The sequence below is a fragment of the Pelobates fuscus genome, chromosome 1, assembly GCF_036172605.1.
Source record: "Pelobates fuscus isolate aPelFus1 chromosome 1, aPelFus1.pri, whole genome shotgun sequence".
Classification (NCBI taxonomy): Eukaryota; Metazoa; Chordata; class Amphibia; order Anura; family Pelobatidae; genus Pelobates; species Pelobates fuscus.
The window spans coordinates 341,596,042-341,623,162 of NC_086317.1; the positions used below are offsets into that span (position 1 = coordinate 341,596,042).

At 43.8% G+C, this 27,121-nt stretch overlaps 1 protein-coding gene across 2 annotated transcripts in view; it reads right to left on the reverse strand.

Annotated features, from left to right (window-relative positions):
• The window catches only part of GPC6 (glypican 6), a 946,336-nt gene that overhangs the window by 108,976 nt on the left and 810,239 nt on the right, over positions 1 to 27,121 (reverse strand). For both annotated transcript variants that reach the window (XM_063425801.1, XM_063425799.1), the window contains exon 6: positions 533 to 676. In XM_063425801.1, the coding sequence (XP_063281871.1) occupies positions 533 to 676 (144 nt within the window). The remainder of the gene's footprint in view (positions 1 to 532; positions 677 to 27,121) is intronic.

Genomic DNA, 27,121 nt, shown 5'->3' on the forward strand with positions numbered 1-27,121 from the left:
GAGGGGAAACACTGAGGGGGAGCATAATGGTCACACGTGGTGAGTGTTGCGTGAGCATAAGGCCTTCAGTGTCAGTACTTCCAGTGTTACTGCACAGAGTCAATGACGCCTCTAGTGGCTGTTTGGGGCTCAGCTACTAGAGGCAGTCTTGACCCTGTGTTTTAGATTGAAGACTTAAGGGGACAGAAACACTGCACTCTTAAATGACATGCAGTGTTCTGGATACCCATAGTGTCCCTTCAACATGGATGTTCCACTCGTATTATTAATGCATTATGAAATACATTAACAAATAATATGTATGTCATATCTGGTATGTATTAAAAATGATGTGCAAAGTATCTACAATTTTAAATAATGTATTTCCAAAATAATAAAATCAATAAAATATTATTTTACTTGAGAAATGCTTAGCATTTTTAATATATTTTCTCCTGGCGCAACTTCAACAACAACATAAAATGTAAACATTTATAAAACAAAGTGCAATATTAGGAATCAATAAATAAAGAAACCAGAGTGGATTATTTACCAGTCTGTCCAGGCTTGTGGCAGCAGTAATTGTCGGCCTGTCATCACGGTTGTAGGGATAGAAACGATTATTATATCTTTCTGAATATGATCGAGATGACCTTAATGAATATGGCGATTTGGGTTGACCACATGCCAGAAAAACCTGCAGGAAAGAAATAAAAATAAATAGTAAGTCAAATGTATATCACAGTATCCTAAATTTAAAAAGCATCACAAAGATTTTTTTTTTTTTATAAAATACATTAGTAATGATAACGTTTTCGCTTATAGCAGAGGAAAAGGTTCTTTATAGTACAACAAGAAAGATATGGAATTTTCTGCCTGAGGAGCTTCATTATCACATTCTGTAGATATTTTCATAAAAACCAAGATGTTTTTTTTTAAAAACAAACCCAATATTCAATGTTTTAATTATTATATGTATATGAACAGGTTATTTACCGGAGAAGATATCTGACTGCCATTTTGGAATTATGTTTTTGTTTTATTTTGGATTAATAGACCAAAAAGATGTGTTGTAAAGGTTGAACATGATGGACTTGAGTCTTTTTTCAACCCAGATTACTAAGTCATTTTGTTGCTCTTATTTGACTGTAACTATTTGAAAGTAATGCGATCATGCTTGGGATGCATAAAAAGTCATGATGCTACATGATGTAAAAACATGCTTGGAGTGTATGGAAAGCTCATGAATTGCGTCTATCGAAGGTACTGTAACATATGTTTGCTGGATGTCTTTTCCAGAAAAAGTATCTACTAATTTGTGGCCAGGCCATCAATGTACTTAAAAAATAATAAATACCAGATTCCCTAGTAAATTATTTGTATTTGCCCATGCCTGTATTGTTTATCTTTATTTATACTTGTACGAATCATTTTCTAATATATAGAAAAATAAATTGTTAAAACATTTTGATAACTGCAATTGTGGTGAAAGATTACTATTATTGGGTAGCACACACAGTGTGACATGAAATGGCGGGTTCAATACTTTGGCCGTGCAGTTAGCAAGACTGGAACCCAATGCAATATCATATATATATTTGTCCTAGCATGAAGCCATTGATATTAATTTAACAAAGAACTTTGATAAACTGTTTTAGTCAAGATAAAGTTACTGTATCAGTACCATGGTCAAAAAATAAAAAGGATACATAATCATTTGAACATTTTGAACAATGGCTTCACTAAAACTTTATCCAAACATTTGAAATTCTTCAACTAACTGGACATTATGCATAATTTATTTCCTTCAGTATTGTGTGTGATGTACCTTATTTATATTCATAATTTTTAGTTTTTTTAACAGAAATTCTTTGTAAACAGCTCATGATATCATTACTTTATGCATACATGAATATATTAATCTGTGTGTTAAGGTCATGGAATAATTGTTTTAAAATGTGTGTACTTATGAAAAATGCATACTGAGTGTGTGTGTTGATCAGTGAAGAATATATTAATGAATAAGTCTCTTTATAAAAAGTGAAGCATGAGTCACCTGGGGATTCTTATGCACACTAAATTCAAGGTGAGAGATCAGCACAAATCAGGCTAATTTGGATTTTTTTTAAGGAATCTTACATTAACACTAAAAACAGAAATGCATTTTTACATAAAAGAGGTGAAGCTCTGCATTAGTTGATAATATGATGGTCTAGTAATAGGGATACATTTAGAAGAGTTTAGCATAAGTGAACCTTGGCAGTGGGTCCCCAATGCAGATGCATACATACTGGAAGTATCTAAACCTAAATAGCTAACATAATCTGTTTAAGCACGTTAAAGATTATAATAGAAGATACAGGAAAAAAAACAGGAAGGAGAAATTTAAATGAAAGATCGACATTAACCAACCTCTCCATTATCTTAAACTAAATCATCAAAAATAAAATGAAACATAATAAAAAAGGTACTAGGACACTATGAAGTAAATTAAATTTAACAAAAAAAAAAGTTTTATTCAAGGTTTCTTCCTAAAAAAAAGGAAATTACAAGAACAAATAAGTGAGATTACTACTTTTTTTAGGCCTACAATGTACCTACCATCGACAATTGAGGTCTCCAAACATGTACTGCCCTCCTACCAGTTGTCAAGAACCCCAATTTATTAACTATCAGACACATGGGACGTAGATCCCACAAACCCCTCCAATCTACCACAATGGCACAGTGTGACCTTACCTCCACACATGTTACACTCACCTCCACATACTAAGGCACCGGCACCCTTGGAGTCCTCTTCCCTACAATTGAGGGAGACTTAAACTGATGGCTGATCTGGCCACACCAGACCTGAAGGTCTCACAGGCTTTGGATGATAGTAATCTGGTTACTAAAAGGTACATAAATAAACCTGTTTGCCAATATACAACAACTCTTTGCAGTGGACCTTGCGTATACAGGTTACCAAAAAAGATGTTCTAGACCTGCGACAAGGTTTGACAGTACTGGGAGAAACAGTACAACAATTGCAGACAGCACACCCTCACACGTTTCAATGAGTAGACCTTCTCTATGATAGAGGTAGGAGAAAGAATATAAAAATTAGGGGAGTATTGGAATGAATTCCCTCGGAAGAAGTTCCACACTTTATTAGACGACTAGTGTCATCAGTTCTACAGACAAGACAAACTAAGCACTGCTCTTTTGATTGAGTGTATAGGATTAACAAATCCCCATAATCACCTACCACAGTCTCTCGTGGTGTTATTTTACACTGTCAAATGCTGGCCAAAAGGCAAGACACTTATAGGGAAGACACCTTACTAATTTGAGACTTGTAGCCTCACATTTTTCAAACACCTGAGCAAATACACTACTTTGACATAAATCTACAAATCCAATTACCAAAACACCAAAATTCAGGACTTCCCTACCAATGGTCCACTTCCAGATTCATTTTGGTCATTAAAGAAATTCAATCATACACGGCTTCTGGTCCTACAGAGAGTTCAGCATTTCTTGAAGCTCTGGGCCTAGCAGATAACATACCCAGAAACAGTTTCCAACCATTCCTGGGATGTTGTGAGGATTACAACCTTCATACCCAGAGGGGAGAGGGACTCCATGACATAAATGCATATATTTTACTTGCAATAGCACTGTCACCTGTATATCCTCTCTATATGCTATTCACAACATAAATCACCCTCCCAGGAATAGGAGAAGTGCTGCTCGGCGGTCCTATGCCATAATACTGGGCTTTTGCAACATCCAATTGGACGCCGCCCGCTGTGGATCCACACTGTTATGTAGCACCACGTCTGTCCACGATGGTAGCGTTGTCGACGTGCGGATGATGCCACTCCGAAGATGCGCGCGCGCACGTTTTGGGGTCAAAGGCCGGATAAGGCCAATCGGATTCACAAGAGGGATATTTAAACTCACTCATTTCTTCTAATCATTGCTCTGTCATGGTTTCCCTTTGCTGGTTATCTGAGAGTGTGTTCCTGATCGTGTTTCTTTGGTTATTGACTTTGGCTTCGTTCTGACTTCACTGAATTCTGGTATCCCTGACTATTGGCTATTCCATGCAATTGTGTTTCGTTCTGTGTTTCTTTCTGTATTCCTGACCTTGGCCAGTATTTTGACTATTCTCTGGTAGGTTAAGCCCGGCCATTCTAAGGTCCGGTTAGACGTTATCCGTATTCCTAATGTGATACTAACACTGCGATGATTGTAATCCTGACATTATGACAGGGCCACAGATCTTGCAGATTTGTGTCAGCACATAGTAGCTTGCGAGAGAAAGCTAGAGCAGAATGATCACCGTATGGATCAGTTCGCCCAAGCTTTCAATACACTACTAATACGTACAGCTCATTTACAGCCTGAGATTCAGTTGGCAGGTTCACCCCCACCTACTGTACCTACTCCCATTGAATATAGGGCACCTAATATCAGCCTATCTTCACCCCCGCATTTTGCAGGTAATATTCATGAATGTTGTTTTTTTAAAATCAGATTGAATATCATTTTGAAGCCACTCCTGGGTCTTTTCCCATGGATAGAGCCAACATTAAATACCTAATGAACTAGCTGCAAGGTAAAGCCTTGACATGGGCCAATCCATTATGGGAAAGTAATAAGTCTATTGCCCATAATTACTTGGAATTCCTTAAGGAATTCTAACTAACATTTGAACCATTGGGTAGGGAGACCAACGCTGCTACTGCCCTAATGCGTATCAAACAAGGGAACCGGTCTGTCTCAGATTATGCTATTGAATTCCACACTCTAGCTTCTAAGGTAGACTGGACTAATATCCGATTAATCACTGCCTTTGCAGAGTAATTATCTGAAGCTATCCTTGATGAGATTGCAGCCAAAGAACTACCAGGGAGGTTAAATGACTACATCACGTATGTGATGCATATCGACAACCGTATCAGAACCAGGGAGAATACTAGAAATACGAGCTGCTTGACTATGTCAATGGCACCTCGCTTCTCCAGACCTGTTGTCTCTGGCCTACCTGTATAGTCTGAGCCAGAACCTATGCGATTGGGGGTTACAAGACTGTCAGAGGCAGAGAAACAGTTCAGAAGAAAGGAGGGCCTTTGTTTATACTGTGGCAAGAAGGGACATATGAGAGATGCATGTCCCATACGTCTGGAAAACTTCCACACCTAAGAACCTTAAAGGGACAGGTCTTAGGTGTGATGGATATGTCCTCTAGTACTACCCAAAGTAGATTTCTCCTTGCTATCACTGTCATTTGCAACAAGAAAAGTTTTGCATGCAAAGCCCTGATGGACTCAGGTGCTGCAGGAAACTTCATCGACATGCAATTTGTCAACAGACACTCCATCTGTCAAAGAAATTCAATCATACACGGCTTCTGGTCCTACAGAGAGTTCAGCATTTCTTGAAGCTCTGGGCCTAGCAGATAACATACCCAGAAACAGTTTCCAACCATTCCTGGGATGTTGTGAGGATTAAAATCTTCATACCCAGAGGGGAGAGGTACTCCATGACATAAATACATATATTTTACTTGCAATAGCACTGTCACCTGTATATCCTTTCTATATGCTATTCACAACTTAAATCACCCTTCCAGGAATAGGAGAAGTGCTGCTTGGCGGTCCTATGCCAAAAGACCGGCCTTTTGCGACCTGCCATTTGACGCTGCGGATCCACACTGTTATGTAGCCCCATGTCTATCCACGATGGTGATGACGTCACGCAGAGGACGCGTGTGCACGTTTTGGGGTCAAAGGCCAGATAAGGCCAATCGGATTCACAAGAGGGATATTTAAACTCACTCATTTCTTCTAATCATTGCCCTGTCATGGTTTCCCTTTGCTGGTTATCCGAGAGTGTGTTCCTGATCGTGTTTCTTTGGTTATTGACTTTGGCTTCGTTCTGACTTCCCTGAATTCTGGTATCCCTGACTATTGGCTATTCCATGCAACTGTGTTTTGTTCTGTGTTCCTGACCTCAGCTAGTATTTTGACTATGGTCGTCCATTCTAAGGCCCGGTTAGACGTTATCCTTATCCCTGGTGTGTGTGGGATCATTGTAATCCTGACAAGCACATAGCTTTGGTAGTTTACAGGCGTTTTCCCTTGCTACTGCAAGTTCTTGTTTGGGATAATATATTACTAACTATGATGCATGTGCTGTGATTCAGTCCTCAGAAAGATGCTACTTTATGTTAAATGTTAGTATAACACCTCCCCGTGGGTAATTAATTAGGGATAATTATCAACTAGGAGCTTTCCTTTTGTGTTATTAGGACTTTCAGGCTACTGAATTATGAATCTAGGGAAAATAGACCTGTCCTGCTGTGTAATAGCAAAATATCTTATGCTCCGATCCCACTAGCTTAAATATGGCAGTTTTGTTAGAGTAAATTAGGCATATTTACTCAACACTGTTCTTCCATTTAATTTCTAAAATGGAGTATTTAATCCTGATTCTGACAGATATAGAGCACTACTAGTACATTCATATTTTATTTTCCTACATGTTTCTGGCATAACATAGTCGACTATCCTGTGGTTCATATATACCGCTATAACTGCCTCTTTTTGCTAGACATGTGATGACATGCTTCTCGTATATGCCTCAGTTTATCAAAAATAGCTTGTACTGTTACCCAGCACAACTCTTTATCTATTACACTATGGTCTGAGTGCTGCATTTCACATATCACTGAGCATATTGCAACTAGACTACGCTTAAGCACTATCGAAAACATAATAAAATGTTTCCTCTGAAATATGCAGGTATTCTACTATATGTACAGCATCATTTCCCATTTCTGCAATTGTCATTTATCTCATATTTAAACATAAAATGAGGTATTCATAATCTTTGTGAACTGTTATGTATCAGAATTCATGCTCCACCTTACTTCTGCTTGTAATGTGTAATACATTTATGCCTCAATAAAAAGTAATTAACAAAAAACTAAATGAAAAAAAAACATTTAAGATATCATCTTTTAATATAATTAATTCAGTCTTTTTGTTTACAAGAATGTCCATGTGGATTGCAATATGTCAGTAGAAAAAGGAAAACTAAACTTGATATAAAAACTATGCATTCTTTAAAGCATTTTATGAAACACAAGAAAAATCCTAGATTGTTCAAAGTATATGGTTTCCGCACATATTAGAGAGCTGTAAATATTATTAAGAAACTTGGAAAATCAGAAGTTGAATAGGCTAATATGTTAATACTTATATTCCTTTAGTTTTAGATATGGATTCTGACCATTATATTTCCTATTTTATTTTATTTTAGTCTTTTGGTGTTTTTTTTCGTATGATCTCAATCAATTTTATTTTGCAATCCTCTATCTTCTTGGTTAATATTTTATTTTGCTATCATGTGTATATGGTATATAATTTGTTTTGTATTTTAGTGTGCAATATGTACTTAATAATATGTACTTATTGTCTCTTGTTTATGTATATCTTAATATCTCTTAATATCTATGTTTATGTATCATTTCTTTTTTTAAATGTTCTGCTTTATATACAGTATAACAATGCCATTTCTTATGTTTGCAAATAGACTTTTGTCGTTATTCATGTCTGTTCTTGCTATTGTAATCATGCCTGGACATTAACCTCACCTCTTACACTTGATGAGAGACTGTGTTGGAAAATATCTGTATTCTAATACAAACCTGGACCTGATTGGATTCCATATATATTATTTTAAAGGGGAAGGAGACTATCCACCATACCATATATGTGAATGTCATTAAAAGTTATTTAGTGATCTAAGAAGGGGGATAACCCTAGTTACATAGTTTAGAACAAATAAGAGAGAATCTCAACAACAGAGTATCTCTCAATAGATCACCCTTTATATTAACTCCACTTGTTTAGAATAAAACATCTTATACTTTATTATTTATTTTAAAACCAAAAAGAAATCTATATATTACTCTGATAAAAATTCACAAATAATGTGTTAGTGTCCTCACAAAATTGATAAATAGAAACAGCCTTAGTGGTCCAAGGACTTGTTAATAAGTTATTATATGTATCAAGCTTACTTTTAGCTAAAGATTGTTCTTTTAAAGTAGCAGTAAGTATGATAATTTGGATACACGTGTGCAAGATGAAAATTCGCTTCTATGCTACATGGATTATATCCATTGTGTAAGGGATAGAGGGTGCTGTTGAGTCAGTTTGACTAAATTTGAAGATAGGATACAATAAATAGGTTAGAGTCCTCATTAGATATATATATATACACCGCATATGATATTAGAGTTAGAGTAATTGGAATAAATTCAAGACAGGGGAAAATTAGCCCCTATATTGATCACTATCAGTGTCCAATCCTTTCACCGTTTAAACAGGTTTTGAATTTTATAAAAAATTATCAATTGTTAACCTAGTATATGAGCATTTATTTCCCAGACACGGCATATGTATGCAGTTGGGACTCAATAAAGAAAAGCATTTGTCCAGTATTTGTGAGGTGATTACTTAGTACAGATACTAGGTAGATAATGCAGTAAGCTATCAGAGAAATCATTAATTATCCTAACTGATAATATGGAACCACAAGGCAGAGTGAGCTTAAAAACAAATGCATAACATGTGCATATAATCGTCTCGATGCGCGTTTTCGGTGACAAACCGGCAACTACTAATCTGTAGTGATGTCGCGAACATAAAATTTTCGGTTTGCGAACGGCGAACGTGAATTTCGGCAAATGTTCGCGAACCCGCGAACCAGGCGAACCGCCATAGACTTCATTAGGCAGGCGAATTTTAAAACCCACAAGTTGTTTCAAGGGGACTAACACCTGGACTGTGGCATGCAAACTCCGATCCGTGGCTGCATCTAAGTAAAGATTACTTAGTATTAGTAAATTCTGCCCCTACTCGCTATACCGCGAGTAGGGGCATGTCTAGTAAGCAGTGAGCAGCCAGTGGCTGCTCACTGTAAACCCCCCCCCCAAAAATGGGTGGGGGCCATAAATTACAATGGGGAGGGGACCTACTGCCCTCCCCCCGGCCTTGAGTGGTGGGTGGGAGCCATAAAGATAATGAGGGGGGACCTTGTGTCCTCCCCCCTCCAGCCTCCACCCCTGGGCGGCAGGTGGGGGCCATAAATTACAATGGGGGGAGGTCCTACTGTCCTCCCCCCCGGCCCCCACCCCTGGGCGGCGGGTGGAGGCCATAAAGATAATGAGGAGGGGACCTACTGTCCTCCCCCCCGCCCCCACCCCTGCACGGTGGGCGGGGGCCATAAAAATAATGAGGGGGGGATCTACTGTTATGGTGGGGGCCATAAATTACAATGGGGGAGGTCCTACTGTCCTCCCCCTGGCCCCCACCCCTGGGCGGCGGGTGGTGGCCATAAAGATAATGAGGAGGGGACCTACTGTCCTCCCCCCCGCCCCCACCCCTGCACGGTGGGCGGGGGCCATAAAAATAATGAGGGGGGGATCTACTGTCCTCCCCCCACCCCCACCCCTGCGCGGTGGGTGGGGGCCATAAAAATAATGAGGGGGGATCTACTGTCCTCCCCCTGGCCCCCACCCCTGCGTAGTGGGTGGGGGCCATAAATCACAATGGGGGGACCTAATGTCCTCCCCCTGGCCCCCACCCCTGAGCGGCGGGTGGGGGCCCTAAATACTAAAAAGGGGGGGCCTAAGGTCCTCCCCCTGGCCCCCACCCCTAAGCGGCGGGTGGGGGCCCTAAATACTAAAAAGGGGGAGGACCTAAGGACCTCTCCCCTGGCCCCCATACCTGAGCGGCGGGTGGGGGCCCTAAATACTAAAAAGGGGGGGACCTAAGGTCCTCCCCCTGGCCCCCACCCCTGAGCCGCGGGTGGGGGCCCTAAATACTAAAAGGGGGGGGGACCTAATGTCCTCCCCCCCGGCCCCCACCCCTGAGCGGCGGGTGGGGCCCCTAAAAAATGTCCCCCCCAGGTGACTAGGGGTCCCCAAACCCCTAGTCACCCCCTCCCCCCAACAAAAAATTAACCCCCTACCTACCCCCCTCACCCTAAAAATAATCAGGGAGGGACCTTTAACTAAGTACCTGTAAAAAAAAAAAAACATTCGATGTTTACTTTCTTCTAAAATCTTCTTTTTTCAGCCCCCAAAAAGGCCAAATAAAAAAACCATAATAACCGACGCAATTAAAAAAAAAAAAAAAAAAAAGCGAGCGCAAAAAAAATAATCCATGTTCACCCGGCGAGGGCTCCGCACAGACTGAGCTCTGCAGGGCGGGGCAAGGCTTAGAAAGCCTTGCCCCGCCCTGCAATTAGGCTCAAAACACTCTGATTGGTGGGTTTAAGCCATCCAATCAGAGTGCTCTGACAGGTAAATGAAGAGACTTACAGGTAAGTCTCTACATTTAACTGTCACAGCACTCTGATTGGTTGGTTTGAAATCCACCAATCAGAGTGCTCTGTGTCATTTTACACAGCGTGGGAAAGTTCTTTGGAATTTTCCCACGCTGTGTAATTTGACTCATAACTCTCTGATTGGTTACTTAATCCACCAATCAGAGTGTTATGAGTAAAATTACACAGCGTGGGAAAATTCCAAAGAACTTTCCCACGCTGTGTAAAATGACACAGAGCACTCTGATTGGTGGATTTCAAACCAACCAATCAATCAGAGTGCTCTGTGTCATTTTACACAGCGTGGGAAAGTTCTTTGGAATTTTCCCACGCTGTGTAATTTTACTCATAACACTCTGATTGGTGGATTAAGTAACCAATCAGAGAGTTATGAGTCAAATTACACAGCGTGGGAAAATTCCAAAGAACTTTCCCACGCTGTGTAAAATGACACAGAGCACTCTGATTGGTGGATTTCAAACCAACCAATCAGAGTGCTGTGACAGGTAAATGTAGAGACTTACCTGTCAGTCTCTTCATTTACCTGTCAGAGCACTCTGATTGGATGGCTTAAACCCACCAATCAGAGTGCTCTGAGACTAATTGCAGGGCGGGACAAGGCTTTATAAGCCTTCCCCCGCCCTGCAGAGCTCAGTCTGCGCGGAGCCCTCGCCGGGTGAACATGGATTATTTTTTTTGTGCTCTTTTTTTTTATTGCGTCTGTTATTATGTTTTTTTATTTGCCCTTTTTTGGGGCTGAAAAAAGAAGATTTAGAAGAAAGAAAACATCGAATGGTAAGTTTTATTTTTTTTTACATTATTTTTAGGGTGAGGGGGGTAGGTAGGGGGTTAATATTGTTTTGGGGGAGGGGGTGACTAGGGGTTTGGGAACCCCTAGTCACCTGGGGGGCCTTTTTTTTAGGGCCCCCACCCGCTGCTCAGGGGTGGGGGCCAGGGGGAGGACCTTAGGTCCCCCCCCTTTTTAGTATTTAGGGCCCCCACCCGCTGCTCAGGGGTGGGGGCCAGGGGGGAGGACATTAGGTCCCCCCCTTATTAGTATTTAGGGCCCCCACCCGCGGCTCAGGGGTGGGGGCCAGGGGGAGGACCTTAGGTCCCCCCATTTTTAGTATTTAGGGCCCCCACCTGCCGCTCAGGGGTGGGGGCCAGGGGGGAGGACCTTAGGTCCCCCCTTTTTAGTATTTATGGCCCCACCCGCTGCTCAGGGGTGGGGGCCAGGGGGGAGGACATTAGGTCCCCCCCTTATTAGTATTTAGGGCCCCCACCCGCCGCTCAGGGGTGGGGGCCAGGGGGGAGGACATTAGGTTCCCCCCCTTATTAGTATTTAGGGCCCCCACCCGCGGCTCAGGGGTGGGGGCCAGGGAGAGGACCTTAGGTCCCCCCATTTTTAGTATTTAGGGCCCCCACCTGCCGCTCAGGGGTGGGGGCCAGGGGGAGGACCTTAGGTCCCCACTTTTTAGTATTTATGGCCCCCACCCACTGCTCAGGGGTGGGGGCCGGGGGGGAGGACCTTATGTCCCCCCCCTTTTTAGTATTTAGGGCCCCCACCCGCCGCTCAGGGGTGGGGGCCAGGGGGGAGGACCTTAGGTCCCCCCCTTCTTAGTATTTAGGGCCCCCACCCACCACTCAGGGGTGGGGACCGGGGGGGACAGAAGTTCCACCCCATATTGTTTTTTTATAGGGCCCCCACCCACCGCTCAGGGGTGGAGGTCGGGGGGAGGACAGTAGGTCCCCCCATATCATTGAGTAAACTTTGCCAACCCCCCCCCCCGCCCCCGAGCGGCGGGTGGGGGGTTGTCAAAGTTTACTCAATGATATGGAATAGGGGGCGGACCGAACATCGCATATGTTCGCCCGTCGTGGCGAACGCGAAGAAGCGATGTTCGCCAGGAACAATTCGCCAGCGAACTGTTCGGGACATCTCTAATAATCTGGCATTTCTTCCTGGATGGCTGAAATTCACTTGCACTGTATCATTCAAGGCACATATTTTCATGCACATGAATATAACACACTTTTATATTTTGTTTGATCTTGAGGAAGGCCTGAAATGTTTATAAGAATTACCAAATGAATCCAAATGAAAAAAAAAATACTTTTTTGATTCAACTTCACACACATATATATATATATATATATAAAATGCACACACGACACATACATACATACATATACATTAATATGTGTGTGTGTATTACTTTATGTTTTGCCAGAGTTTTAATTACAGCGGTCTCCTGGCTAAGTGCCGCTGCAATTTTTATGTGAGCCATATGTTTAAAAAGCCTTCCAAGATGTTTTAAGCTATATTAACTAAATGAACTTTAGAGCCTGATTAGAAGTATTTAACTACACTACATATATTTACCGAAATAGTTAACCCACTGTGCTCTTTAATTATTGCCACAGGACAACAGAATTAAAGATAAAAAGAAAAAAAGGCTGATAATCCTTTTTTTCTACGGACGTTTGATTACTTTTTCTCTATCAAAAGCCAATCTGTATAACAGGAGCTGCATGCCAAATTGAGTTAATCTTGCATCACTTAAGGGTGTTGGGAATTAAGTAAGGAATAAAAAAAGAACAGGATAACAGTCAATGTACCTATACTACAAAAAATACATTTCGACCTGACATGAAAATGTCTTCATTTTATATGTTTATACACATCTTTTACCCTTTAAGGCCATACCATTTTATGTTACCATATAGAACAGGGGTGCCAAACATTGAGATACCCTGATGTTGTAGAACTACAACTCCCTTGATGCTTTGCATATCTTCAAAATGTTTTAGAATGACAAGGCACCATTTAAGTTGTACAGTGGCGTACACACAATCCATGGGGCCCCGGTGTGAAACTGACCGGACCGACGGAAAATCCATCTACATTGGGTGGACCTAACAGCATGGGCCACACAATGGACCCCTTGAATGGCGGCCCCGGTGGTTTGTCGCGCGGGCCGGGGCCACAAAACATGCAGGCTGGTACCTGGTCGCTGGGGCCCCTGGAGTGACGGGCCAGTTGTACGCCAGTGAAGTTGTAGTTTTATAACATCTGGGGACCTACCTTTTGGGCACCCCTGCTATAGAATATACACATGTATGATTATGGTAAGTCTGTATCAAGATGTTTATTTCTTTGCTCTGACCTCACATAGGGTGCTAAACTAGTAGCTAAAATGCATAATTGGTACATCCTGTTGGTGGGTCTCATGCACTTTAAATATGAATATGATCTGGAAAGTGCAACAATTCTCATGTAATTTAAATAGTGTGATTTAATGTAATGGGTACACATGAAATATAGTCAAATATCCAAATGTTTTGCCCAATATCATATAAAATGAAACCCCACTAGAAAGAATTCTCCCCACCTTGCCCTTCTCTTTCTCAACCACACCTAGATCATGCCTTTCCTACCCTTCAGACTTTCTCCCATGCTACTGAACAAAAGTTGGATGCACTTCTCCTTTCCACTCAACCCAGTACTTGCCAGCTTGATCATGTCCCTTTTCACCTTATCAGATCTCTCTCCTCTTGTCTTATGCCTTCCTTAACACACACCTCAACTGCTCTCTCTCTTCTGGCATTGTCCCTGCTGCCTTTAAAAATGCTACTGTAGTACCCATCCTAAAAGAAACATCTCTTGACCCGTCCTCCCCCTCTAACTATCGTCCCATATCCCTGTTCTGTTTTCCTCAAAGCTTCTGGAAAGACTTGTCTTGTCTGGCTAGCTTCCTTAATTCCAACTCTCTTCTTAACCCTCTTTAGTCTGGCTTCCACCCCCTCCACTCTACCTGTACTGAGACTGATCTAATTAAAGTTACTAATGACCTAATTGCTTCTAAATCCAAAGGCCACTATATTAATTCTTCTTGACCTCTCTGCTGCCTTTGACACGGTTGATCATGTTCTCCTTCTCCAATTCTTCAATTACTTGGTCTTTGTGACACTGTCCTCTTGTGGTTTTCCTTCTCTCTCTCCCAATGCTGATTCAGTATCTCATTTCATAATTATACCTCCCCCCTAATCCTGCCTCAGTTTGAGTTCCCCAAGGCTCTGTTCTTGGTCCCCTTTTATTTTCTCTTTATACTTTCTCTCTTGGCAAACTTATTACCTAATTTGGATTCCACTACCCCCTGTATGCTGATGACATCCAGATATATCCCTCCTCCCCGGACCTCTCCACCGCCATCCTGCAATGTTTTACTGCTTGCTTTTCTTCTGATTGGATGTCCACCCCCTTTCTGAAACTCAATCTCTCCAAAACTGAGCTTCTTGTTTTTCCTCCTCCTAGTACTGATCCTCCTCTTTTACTTTCCCTTCAAGTTGGTGGTTCCAAAATCATCCCATCATTGCAAGCACGCTGTCATGGTGTTATATTTGATTATGGTCTCACCTTTGGGCCTTACATTCAGTCTGTTACCAAATCCTGTTGATTCCATTATAAAACATGGCCAGCGTGTGGCGTTTTCCCCTTTCTTACGCTACTAAGGAGCTCGTTCATGCTCTAGTAATCTCTCAAATATCGATTATTGTAACTCTCTCCTAATTCCCAGAAGCCGTACTGCCCTGCTACAGTCTGTAATGAATGCTACCATCAGACTGATTTTCCTCTCCAGTCGCTCCTCTCACACCTCATTCCTCTGTCAGTCCTTATATTGGCTTCCGTATCCTATAAAAGTCACTTAAAAGTACTAATCCATATAAAGCACTGAACAATTCTAGCCCCTCATATATCTTCTCTGATCCATAGTTATGCCCCTTTCTCTGTCTCTCTGATCTGCCCATGACCTTCTCTTGTCTGATGCTTTCACCCATATGGCCAACTCACACTTGCAGGATGTAGCAGAACCCCTCTGGCTGTCCAATACATTCCCTTCATAATCTTACTGTTGGAACCTAAAAGTTTTTCCTGTGAACGTATTATAAAAATTTTCCAGTAACTATATGTGGCCATACCAAGATTCATCAAGTTGTTCGGTAAAAAGCTGTACAAGTCTGCATGTGAACTGCCATATTCACCATCCGAACTAAAGTACCGAACAACCTTACCACCCTGATGTGAAGGGTGGCTGTAATTTACTTCCCTGTATGCTCGTTACATTCCCCTTGTTAAAATACACGAACACTCTGCTGTATTCCCTGGATGGCCGCCATTTCGGCAGACGAACACATAGCGGCGGCCATCTTAAACCCACGAACAGCGGTGTTTGGTCATCGAGTGTCTGGAACTGAAATCGGACACTCGACTAACTGAACACCGCTAAGACCTCTAGGGCTACAGAAAGTGCCGACTGAAACTCATGAACAGCCCGTCGTTCGGTAGGATGAATCCCACGAACCAGGGGACTCAACCCTGGATGGCATATACTTTCGGGACTTTTTATGCACGAACAGAGACCGACCGCAGGGCCAAAACTCATGGAACTATTTTCGGCTACTTTGCCCGTGCGGTCTATCAAATCTTTGCTTTCCCATAACTCCCGAACCCCTGGTCTGATCTGGGTGATTTTTGAATATGTTTCTCACCCAGATCAGGGCTACCAGGGGGTACCACATGTAAAGGGGTACCTACCATATTTGGCGTACATCCAAGAATAGGGGGAAAAGTATGCATATTATAATTATGTTAACTGTTAAGCTAAGGGGAGTAGATGTGTGGGAGGTAACGTCTATGTGATTGGTTACTGTAATAATTATGGTGGGTGCCTTCCTTGCATGGGAGAATCACATAAAAGCAGGGATTGTGTCATTAAACCTCAGTTCTACTCCTGATACTGTGTGTTGTCCAGTTATTGGGAAAGGTGATGGGATATTATTGGATTGCCTTGCTGATTGTGCTTGTTACCCTATTGGATTTACTACTTGTTCCTGAATTATTCTAATGCACCAGTGGAGTTAAGCTGTGGGAAACCAGCTCTCCGCTACACAGGACTTCTTCTTGCCTACCACCATCAGACTCTCCCCAACTCTCCAATAATTTAAGAAGTGCCTTAAACACAACCCTTCAGGAAAGTGTATGACCTCCCAGAGTAACCTCTAGTGTGGCGAAAGTAACCTCGCCACTTGTACTTGGTAACCTGCCCATAGACTATGGGCCCTGCAGGGAAACCTGTAAAAGACTACCGAACTTGACCGACTGTTAGCACTGATTTCCATGGAACTGTTTTGGGCACCCTGTGCATGGTTGGTCAAAACTATAAATTCCAGGAAATTCCTGAACCCCTAAACAAATCTGGGTGATTTTTGGATTTGTTGTTCACCCAGATTGGGTTTATGGGGTTTTATGTGTTAAGGTACTTTTGGGGGGTTTCATAAATTGTATGTTTTCTTTTGCTTGGAGTAGTGTTGTCGCGAACCCGAAATTTTCGGTTCGCGAACAGCGAACGCGAACTTCCGCAAATGTTTGCGAACCGGCGAACCGCGCGAACCGCCATTGACTTCAATGGGCAGGCGAATTTTAAAACCAACAGGGACTCTTTCTGGCCACAATAGTGATGGAAAAGTTGTTTCAAGGGGACTAACACCTGGACTGTGGCATGCCAGAGGGGGATCCATGGCAAAACTCCCATGGAAAATTGCACAGTTGATGCAGAGTCTTCTTTTAATCCATAAAGGGCAGAAATCACCTAACATTGACACCTGTCATCAAAGCCCAGCCCTGATACACACTGACACAGAGCAGAATAGAGACTGTTCCCCCTACATAGGGTCACTTGGCAGATATGGATTGACACCTGTCCTCAAAACCCTTGATACACACTGACACAGAGCAGAATAGGGACTGTTCCCCCTACATAGGGTCACTTGGAAGATATGGATTGACACCTGTCCTCAAAACCCCTGATACACACTGACACAGAGCAGAATAGAGACTGTTCCCCCTACATAGGGTCACTTGGCAGATATGGATTGACACCTGTCCTCAAAACCCCTGATACACACTGACACAGAGCAGAATAGAGACTGTTCCCCCTACATAGGGTCACTTGGCAGATATGGATTGACACCTGTCCTCAAAACCCCTGATACACACTGACACAGAGCAGAATAGAGACTGTTCCCCCTACATAGGGTCACTTGGCAGATATGGATTGACACCTGTCCTCAAAACCCCTGATACACACTGACACAGAGCAGAATAGGGACTGTTCCCCCTACATAGGGTCACTTGGCAGATATGGATTGACACCTATCCTAATGATCCCTGATACACACTGACACAGAGCAGAATAGAGACTGTTCCCCCTACATAGGGTCACTTGGCAGATATGGATTGACACCTGTCCTCAAAACCCCTGATACACACTGACACAGAGCAGAATAGAGACTGTTCACCGTCCACAGAGACCATGATACACACTGACACAGAGCAGAATAGAGACTGTTCCCCCTACATAGGGTCACTTGGCAGATATGGATTGACACCTGTCCTCAAAACCCCTGATACACACTGACACAGAGCAGAATAGAGACTGTTCCCCCTACATAGGGTCACTTGGCAGATATGGATTGACACCTGTCCTCCAAACCCCTGATACACACTGACACAGAGCAGAATAGGGACTGTTCCCCCTACATAGGGTCACTTGGCAGATATGGATTGACACCTGTCCTCAAAACCCCTGATACACACTGACACAGAGCAGAATAGGGACTGTTCCCCCTACATAGGGTCACTTGGCAGGTATGGATGCCAAGTGTGTCCTCAAAGCCCCTGATACACACTGGGGGGAGCTACTGTCCTCCCCAACCCCTGCGCGGTGGGTGGGGGCCATAAATCACAATGGGGTGACCTACTGTCCTCCCCCCCTCGGCCCCCACACCTGCGCGGTGGGTGGGGGGCATAAATCACAATGGGGGGGGCCTACTTTCCTCCCCCCCGGCCCCATCCCTGCACGGTGGGTGGGGGGCATAAATCAAAATGGGACGGACCTACTGATAGGAGTGGAGTATTGTTCATATCAGTTTAATACCTTCCGCGTCTCCTATCAGTGGACGTGTAAATGGCAGAGATTTTTAATTGTTGAATCACCTCCCCTTTTTAGGCCAAGGTGGGAAGATGCTTAGACCACTGGTATATTGGTGCCATCTTGGAGGATTTTAAATTTTGGTTTGAAGCCACAGTGCTGCACCAGTGGGCCTAAAAATTAGGCATGTACACATGCCTGAAAAATTTGGTATTGTTGCAGCCGCTGCTGTAGCAGCGGCCAGAAAAAATTATGTTTGTTTCACAGGCAGAAAGTGCCCTAAAACATGGTGGCTTGAACCCTAGTTGGTGGCGGATAAGTCACGCAAGTCAAACGTCATTCAGAGCTAAAATACAGCAGCGTGTGGACCATTTTTAGCCCAAGGCAGCTCATCTCATCAGGCCTTTTTTAAGCGAATGTATCGCCCAGTGTCAGTCCCTTCGGGATCCATCCCTCATTCATCTTAATAAAGGTGAGGTAATCTAGACTTTTTTGACCTAGGCGACTTCTCTTCTCAGTGACAATACCTCCTGCTGCACTGAAGGTCCTTTCTGACAGGACACTTGAAGCGGGGCAGGCCAGAAGTTCTATCGCAAATTGGGATAGCTCAGGCCACAGGTCAAGCCTGCACACCCAGTAGTCAAGGGGTTCATCGCTCCTCAGAGTGTCGATATCTGCAGTTAAGGCGAGGTAGTCTGCTACCTGTCGGTCGAGTCGCTCTCTGAGGGTGGATCCCGAAGGGCTGTGGCGATGCATAGGACTTAAAAAGGTCCGCATGTCCTCCATCAACAACACGTCTTTAAAGCGTCCTGTCCTTGCCGGCGTGGTCGTGGGAGGAGGAGGATGACTTCCACCTCTCCCCCTGTTAGATTCCCGTTGTGCTGTGACATCACCCTTATACGCTGTGTAAAGCATACTTTTTAATTTATTTTGCAAATGCTGCATCCTTTCCGACTTGTTGTAATCGGGTAACATTTCCGCCACTTTCTGCTTATACCGGGGGTCTAGTAGCGTGGACACCCAGTACAGGTCGTTCTCCTTCAGCCTTTTTATACGAGGGTCCCTCAACAGGCAGGACAGCATGAAAGACCCCATTTGCACAAGGTTGGATGCCGAGCTACTCATTTCCCGTTCCTCCTCCTCACTGATGTCATTGAAGGTATGTTCTTCCCCCCCAGCCACGTACAACACCACGGGTACCAGATAGGTGACAACGAGCACCCTGGGATGCCTGTTGTGTTTGGTCTTGCTCCTCCTCCTCCTCCTCCTCAAAGCTACAATCCTCCTCTGACTCCTCTTCCTCACAATCCTCTTCCAGCGTTGCCGCAGGTCCAGCAAGCGATGCTGATAAGGCTGTTTCTGGTGGTGATGGTGACCACAACTCTTCCTCTTCCTCTTCACGCTCATCTACAGCCTGATCCAGCACTCTTCGCAGGGCACGCTCCATGAAGAAAACAAATGGTATGATGTCGCTGATGGTGCCTTCGTTGCGACTGACTAGGTTTGTCACCTCCTCAAAAGGACGCATGAGCCTACAGGCATTGCGCATGAGCGTCCAGTAACGTGGCAAAAAAATTCCCAGCTCCCCAGAGGCTGTCTTAGCACCCCGGTCATACAAATATTCATTAACAGCTTTTTCTTGTTGGAGCAGGCGGTCGAACATTAGGAGTGTTGAATTCCAACGTGTAGGGCTGTCGCAAATCAAGCGCCTCACTGGCATGTTGTTTCGCCGCTGGATATCGGCAAAGTGAGCCATGGCCGTGTAGGAACGCCTGAAATGGCCACACACCTTCCTGGCCTGCTTCAGGACGTCCTGTAAGCCTGTGTACTTATGCACAAAGCGTTGTACGATCAGATTACACACATGTGCCATGCACGGCACATGTGTCAACTTGCCCAACTTCAATGCCGCTATCAAATTTTTTCCGTTGTCACACACCACTTTGCCGATATCCAGTTGCTGCGGAGTCAGCCACTTTTCCACCTGTGCGTTCAGGGCGGACAGGAGTGCTTGTCCGGTGTGACTCTCTGCTTTCAAGCAAGTCAAACCCAAGACGGCGTGACACTGCCGTATCCGGGATGTGGAATAGTACCTGGGGAGCTGGGGGGGGTGCCGTTGATGTGGAGCAAGAAGCAGCGGCACAAGAGGACTCAGCCGAGGAGGTTATGGAAGAGGATGGAGTAGGAGGAGTAGAGGAGGTGGCAGCAGGACTGCCTGCAATTCGTGGCGGTGTCACCAACTCCTCTGCAATGCCACGCATTCCTTGCTTGTCAGCCGTCAGCAGGTTTACCCAATGCGCAGTGTAGGTGATATACCTGCCCTGACCATGCTTTGCAGACCAGGTATCAGTGGTCAGATGGACCCTTGCCCCAACACTGTGTGCCAGACATGCCATGACTTCCTTTTGCACAATCGAGTACAAGTTGGGGATTGCCTTTTGTGAAAAGAAATTCTGGCCCGGTACCTTCCACTGCGGTGTCCCAATAGCTACAAATTTTTTGAATGCCTCAGACTCAACCAGATTGTATGGTAAAAGCTGGCGGGCTAATAGTTCGGACAAGCCAGCTGTCAGACGCTGGGCAAGGGGGTGACTTGGTGACATTGGCTTCTTACGCTCAAACATGTCCTTGACAGACACATGACTGTGGGCAGATGAGCGGGAACTGCTCAAGGCGGGAGACGGAGTGGCGGATGGTTGAGAGGGGGCAAGAAGGACAGCAGTGGTTGACGTGGCTGAAGATGCTGGACCAGGAGGAGGATGGCGGCTTAGAGTAGGCGTGCTGCTTGTACTCATGTGTTGATCCCATAGGCGTTTGTGATGTGAGATCATGTGCCTACGCAAAGCAGTTGTACCTAGGTGGGTGTTGGACCTCCCACGACTCAGTTTCCTTTGGCACAGGTTGCAAATGGCATCGCTGTTGTCCGAGGCAGACACACAAAAAAAATGCCACACTGCTGAGCTCTGCAATGACGGCATTCTGGTGGTGGACACAGCATGCGTTGATTGGCGTGCTGTCGGGGCTGACCCCGGGTGCCGATGCATGCTGTCTGACTGTGCCACTAGCTCCTTGCGACGACCCCCCCCTGCTTCCAACTCGTCTCCTCCTCCTCCTCTCTGTCTCCCCATCTGAACTTTCGCCCTGTTCTTCTTCTTGCCGAGCGGGCACCCACGTGACATCCATGGACGCATCGTCATCATCAACCGCTTCGCTTGTATCTGACAACTCAGAAAAGGAAGCAGCAGTGGGTACAACATCATCATCATCACACCGTACCTCCATGTGTTTAATGCTGCCTGCCTGAGACATATCCCTGTTATCTACATCCTCTAGCAATAATGGTTGCGCATCACTCATTTCTTCAAACGGGTGTGTGAATAACTCCTCTGACATACCAAGTAAAGCGGCTGTGGTGCTAGTTCTGGTGGTGGCGGCAGGCGGGTGAGTGCTATCTTGAGAGGTGCCTGAAGCTAAGCTGGAGGAGGATGGTGCGTCAAGGTTCCGAGCGGAGGCTGTACAAGATTGGGTGTCCTGTGTTAGCCAGTCAACTAAGTCCTCAGAACTTTTCAAGTTCAGGGTACGTGGCTTCTGAAAACTGGGCATTATTTTAGGGCAAAAGGGAATCACAGCACCACGACCACGACGGCCCCTGCGGGGTGGCCTGCCTCTGCCTGTCATTTTTTTGGGGATTAGTGGTACTATGCGTGCAAGCTATTGTGAGACCAGATATGATTGGCAATGTGCACTGGAACAGTTCTGCAGAGCACACGCTGAAGGAAGGACTGACAGAGCCGCTTGAAGACAAGTAACTGCTATTCAATCTATAACAGTGAAAAACAAATTTTGGTTTTAAAAGCACGCTATAGAGACACCAGATATGATTGGCAATGTGCACTGGAACAGTTCTGCAGAGCACACACTTTAGGCCTGAGACACCCGCTTGAAGACAAGTAACTGCTATTCAATCTATAACAGTGAAAAACAAATTTTGGTTTTAAAAGCACGCTATAGAGACACCAAATATGATTGGCAACTGTCAAAGCACGCTGGAACAGGTCTACAGAGCACACGCTGAAGTAGGCCTGAAACACAGACGCTTGCAGACAACTAACTGCTCTTCTATTACAGTGAAAAAAAAATATTTATTTTAAATGTAAAGCTTAACCAATTGTTAAAACAGATATGAGTGGTGGCACTGGGCAAGTAGGCACAGTATCCAATGTGAACCTCACACAGAAGCTGGCAGGCAGGCAACTGCTCTTCTATTACAGTGGAAACAAAATTTTGGTTGTAAAAGCACGCTATAGAGACACAAGATATGAGTGGCAACTGTCAAAGCACGCTGGCAGGGTTGTGCAGGGCACACGCTGAAGGAAGGCCTGACAGAGCCGCTTGAAGGACACTGACTGTCTGCTATTAGCTTACACTGGAAACCTTTTTTCTTTGTAAAAGCACGCTAAAGAGACACCAGATATGATTGGCAACTGTCAAAGCACGCTGGCACAGGTCTGCAGAGCACACGCTGAAGTAGGCCTGACACCCAGACGCTTGCAGACAACTAACTGCTCTTCTATTACAGTGAAAAAAAAATATTTATTTTAAATCTAAAGCTTAACCAATTGTTAAAACAGATATGAGTGGTGGCACTGGGCTAGTGGGCACAGTATCCAATGTGAACCTCACACAGAAGCTGGCAGGCAGGCAACTGCTCTTCTATTACAGTGGAAACGAAATTTTGGTTGTAAAAGCACGCTATAGAGACACAAGATATGAGTGGCAACTGTCAAAGCACGCTGGCAGGGTTGTGCAGGGCACACGCTGAAGGAAGGCCTGACAGAGCCGCTTGAAGGACACTGACTGTCTGCTATTAGCTTACACTGGAAACCTTTTTTCTTTGTAAAAGCACGCTAAAGAGACACCAGATATGATTGCCAACTGTCAAAGCACGCTGGCACAGGTCTGCAGAGCACACGCTGAAGTAGGCCTGACACCCAGACGCTTGCAGACAACTAACTGATCTTCTATTACAGTGAAAAAAAATGATTTCTTTAAAATCTAAAGCTTAAGCTATTGTTAAAACAGATATGAGTGGTGGCACTGACTGTGCAAATGGGCAAGGCATCCAACCTCACACAGAAGCTGGCAGGCAGGCAACTGCTCTTCTATTACAGTGAAAAAAAAATATTTATTTTAAATGTAAAGCTTAACCAATTGTCAAAACAGATATGAGTGATGGCACTGGGCAAATAGGCACAGTATCCAATGTGAACCTCACACAGAAGCTGGCAGGCAACTGCTCTTCTATTACAGTGGAAACAAAATTTTGGTTGTAAAAGCACGCTATAGAGACACAAGATATGAGTGGCAACTGTCAAAGCACGCTGGCACAGGTCTGCAGAGCACACGCTGAAGTAGACCTGAAACACAGACGCTTGCAGACAACTAACTGCTCTTCTATTACAGTGAAAAAAAAATATTTATTTTAAATCTAAAGCTTAACCAATTGTTAAAACAGATATGAGTGGTGGCACTGGGCTAGTGGGCACAGTATCCAATGTGAACCTCACACAGAAGCTGGCAGGCAGGCAATTGCTCTTCTATTACAGTGGAAACAAAATTTTGGTTGTAAAAGCACGCTATAGAGACACAAGATATGAGTGGCAACTGTCAAAGCACGCTGGCAGGGTTGTGCAGGGCACACGCTGAAGGAAGGCCTGACAGAGCCGCTTGAAGGACACTGACTGTCTGCTATTAGCTTACACTGGAAACCTTTTTTCTTTGTAAAAGCACGCTAAAGAGACACCAGATATGATTGCCAACTGTCAAAGCACGCTGGCACAGGTCTGCAGAGCACACGCTGAAGTAGGCCTGACACCCAGACGCTTGCAGACAACTAACTGATCTTCTATTACAGTGAAAAAAAAATGATTTCTTTAAAATCTAAAGCTTAAGCTATTGTTAAAACAGATATGAGTGGTGGCACTGACTGTGCAAATGGGCAAGGCATCCAACCTGACACAGAAGCTGGCAGGCAGGCAACTGCTCTTCTATTACAGTGAAATTTTTTTATTTATTTTAAATCTAAAGCTTAACCAATTGTTAAAACAGATATGAGTGGTGACACTGGGCTAGTGGGCACAGTATCCAATGTGAACCTCACACAGAAGCTGGCAGGCAGGCAACTGATCTTCTATTACAGTGAAAAAAAATGATTTATTTAAAATCTAAAGCTTAACCAATTGTTAAAACAGATATGAGTGGTGGCACTGACTGTGCAAATGGGCAAGGCATCCAACCTGACACAGAAGCTGGCAGGCAGGCAACTGCTCTTCTATTACAGTGAAAAAAAATTATTTATTTTAATTCTAAAGCTTAACCAATTGTTAAAACAGATATGAGTGGTGGCACTGACTGTGCAAATGGGCAAGGCATCCAACCTCACACAGAAGCTGGCAGGCAGGCAACTGCTCTTCTATTACAGTGAAAAAAAATATTTATTTTAAATGTAAAGCTTAACCAATTGTTAAAACAGATATGAGTGGTGGCACTGGGCAATTAGGCACAGTATCCAATGTGAACCTCACACAGAAGCTGTCAGGCAGGCACCTGCAATTACATTACACAGGAAAAAAAAAAAAGCAGCCTGATGTTATAGCCCTAAAAAGGGCTTTTTGGGGTGCTGTCCTTACAGCAGAGATCAGATGAGTCCTTCAGGATTGTAGTGGACACTGAATACCCTAGCCTAGCTATCAATTTCTCTATCTAATCAGCAGCAGCTAAACTTTCCCTCCTCTCACTAAGCATGCATCTTCCGAATGAATCGAAAATGGATGCTGGGAGGGAGGTTGGAGGGTGTGGAAGGGAGGGAGTGCTGCTGATTGGCTGGAATGTGTCTGCTGACCGAGAGGCACAGGGTCAAAGTTTGCCCAATGATGACGAATAGGGGGCGGATCGAACTGCGCATGTGTCCGCCTGCCGCGGCGAACGCGAACACGCTAAGTTCGCCGGGAACTGTTCGCCGGCGGACAGTTCGGTACATCACTAGCTTGGAGATAATTGGGTTAGATTAGTACAATTCCTGATTCAATTATCTCCCAAGCACAGAGGAGGGATTCTATTGTTTGTGTATGGGAGTGTCTCACTGTATACCTCTGTTTTTAATGGTTTGCTAACTTTGTGTCCCTGTGCCCAACAAGTTCCACCTGGGTGTCACCCTTGTTGGGAAACTTGCATAAAAGGCCAGTGTGTATCCATTAAAATTCTGTTCCTGCTTACCCCTCAACATAGAGTCTCATGTCATGTGTGGGGGAAACGGCTGTGTCTTTCCTGGGGATTGCTATATCACTATACTCCCCAGGAATTATAATCACTAGGTCTTATAAGAGCTGTTCCTGCTATGCTCTCTGGGAGTAGGAGAGGTCTGCCACTGGAAGCTGGATCCCGGTCTTGGGTCCAGGGTGGCTGAAGGATGGCGAGACCCCTGTGCAGCTGCATCGCTGGAAGTGGGGTCTGCAGTGCTGATGGTGTCTGGTGGAGTGCTGCAATTCCTCAGTGAGCACTAGGAGCATCGATTGGCGGAAGGCACTCGGTCGTAGTGCCAGGCGGTTCTGTCACATCTACCTCATACCTGTCCCGTGCTCTCTCCTAGAGGACAGCACTCTACTCTCTCCTCTAGATCTGCTTCACTCCCACCTTGTTTGATTTCTATCTCCTGTCCTATTGTGTTTTATACCCCACCTCATCTAGACTGTAAGCTTGCTTGAGCAAAGTCCTCTTCAACCTATTGTTCCTGTAAGTTGTGGTAAATTTCTCATTCATTGCTAAATCTCCCCCTCTTATAATATTGTAAAGCACTACGGAATATGTTGGCACTACATAAATGCTAAACATAATAATATAAACAGACACCTATACTTTAATAAATCAGAATAATGCAAGCATTTATCTAAAGATATTATGCTTTATATTCACATTTAATTTTTTGCCTAGCAGTTATGCATGGAACTTTGACATTGGTGTCAACTTTACCTAACTTTTGAATAGGTCATTTTCTTTACTAACAATAATCGTATGGTAATTGAAGTGTGTTTTTTTGTCTATGAGATAAAACGGAATAATTGAACTCTCAAGCCTTACCATTTGAGCTACTGTGATTGCAAAATTTCTGGAATACAACCTCAGTCGATTAAGAGTGTAAAATTACCAGGCGAACAGCTCTTGGCTTGCTGCAGAATACCAATAAATTTTATCCCTCTGATCAAATAAAGAGCTCAAATTGGAAGGCAAGAAATAACTGATTGCAGAGTTTTATTGTCATGCCAGATTCTTTTGAAAACTGAGCAAATTGAACAAAAAAAAAAATAACCTTACAGAATTTAATGATGGTTCTACTAACTGAGGACAAAAGACATAGATAAAAAATATACAGGGCACAATATGTTCTAAAGTTATCTGATCTATATAACTTTGAATTTAATTTTATAACCATGTGAAAAAAGTTAAAGTTAAGGACTTGGTTGGTACTATATATTTTAACATTAAAATAGTCCTCGAAATAATATTTTTTTTAATTTATTTTGAATCCTACTTTTGAACACAAAAGTCTCTACATGTTGATTGACTTTATGTCTTGCCATATCATAGATACTTTACTGCTTCCAATGAATATACAGAATATAATGAATCTTTAAAGGATTTTACCGTACCAGGAAAACAAACCCGTTAAAACCACTATAGTCACTCACCTGAATCCAGCGCAATGTCCC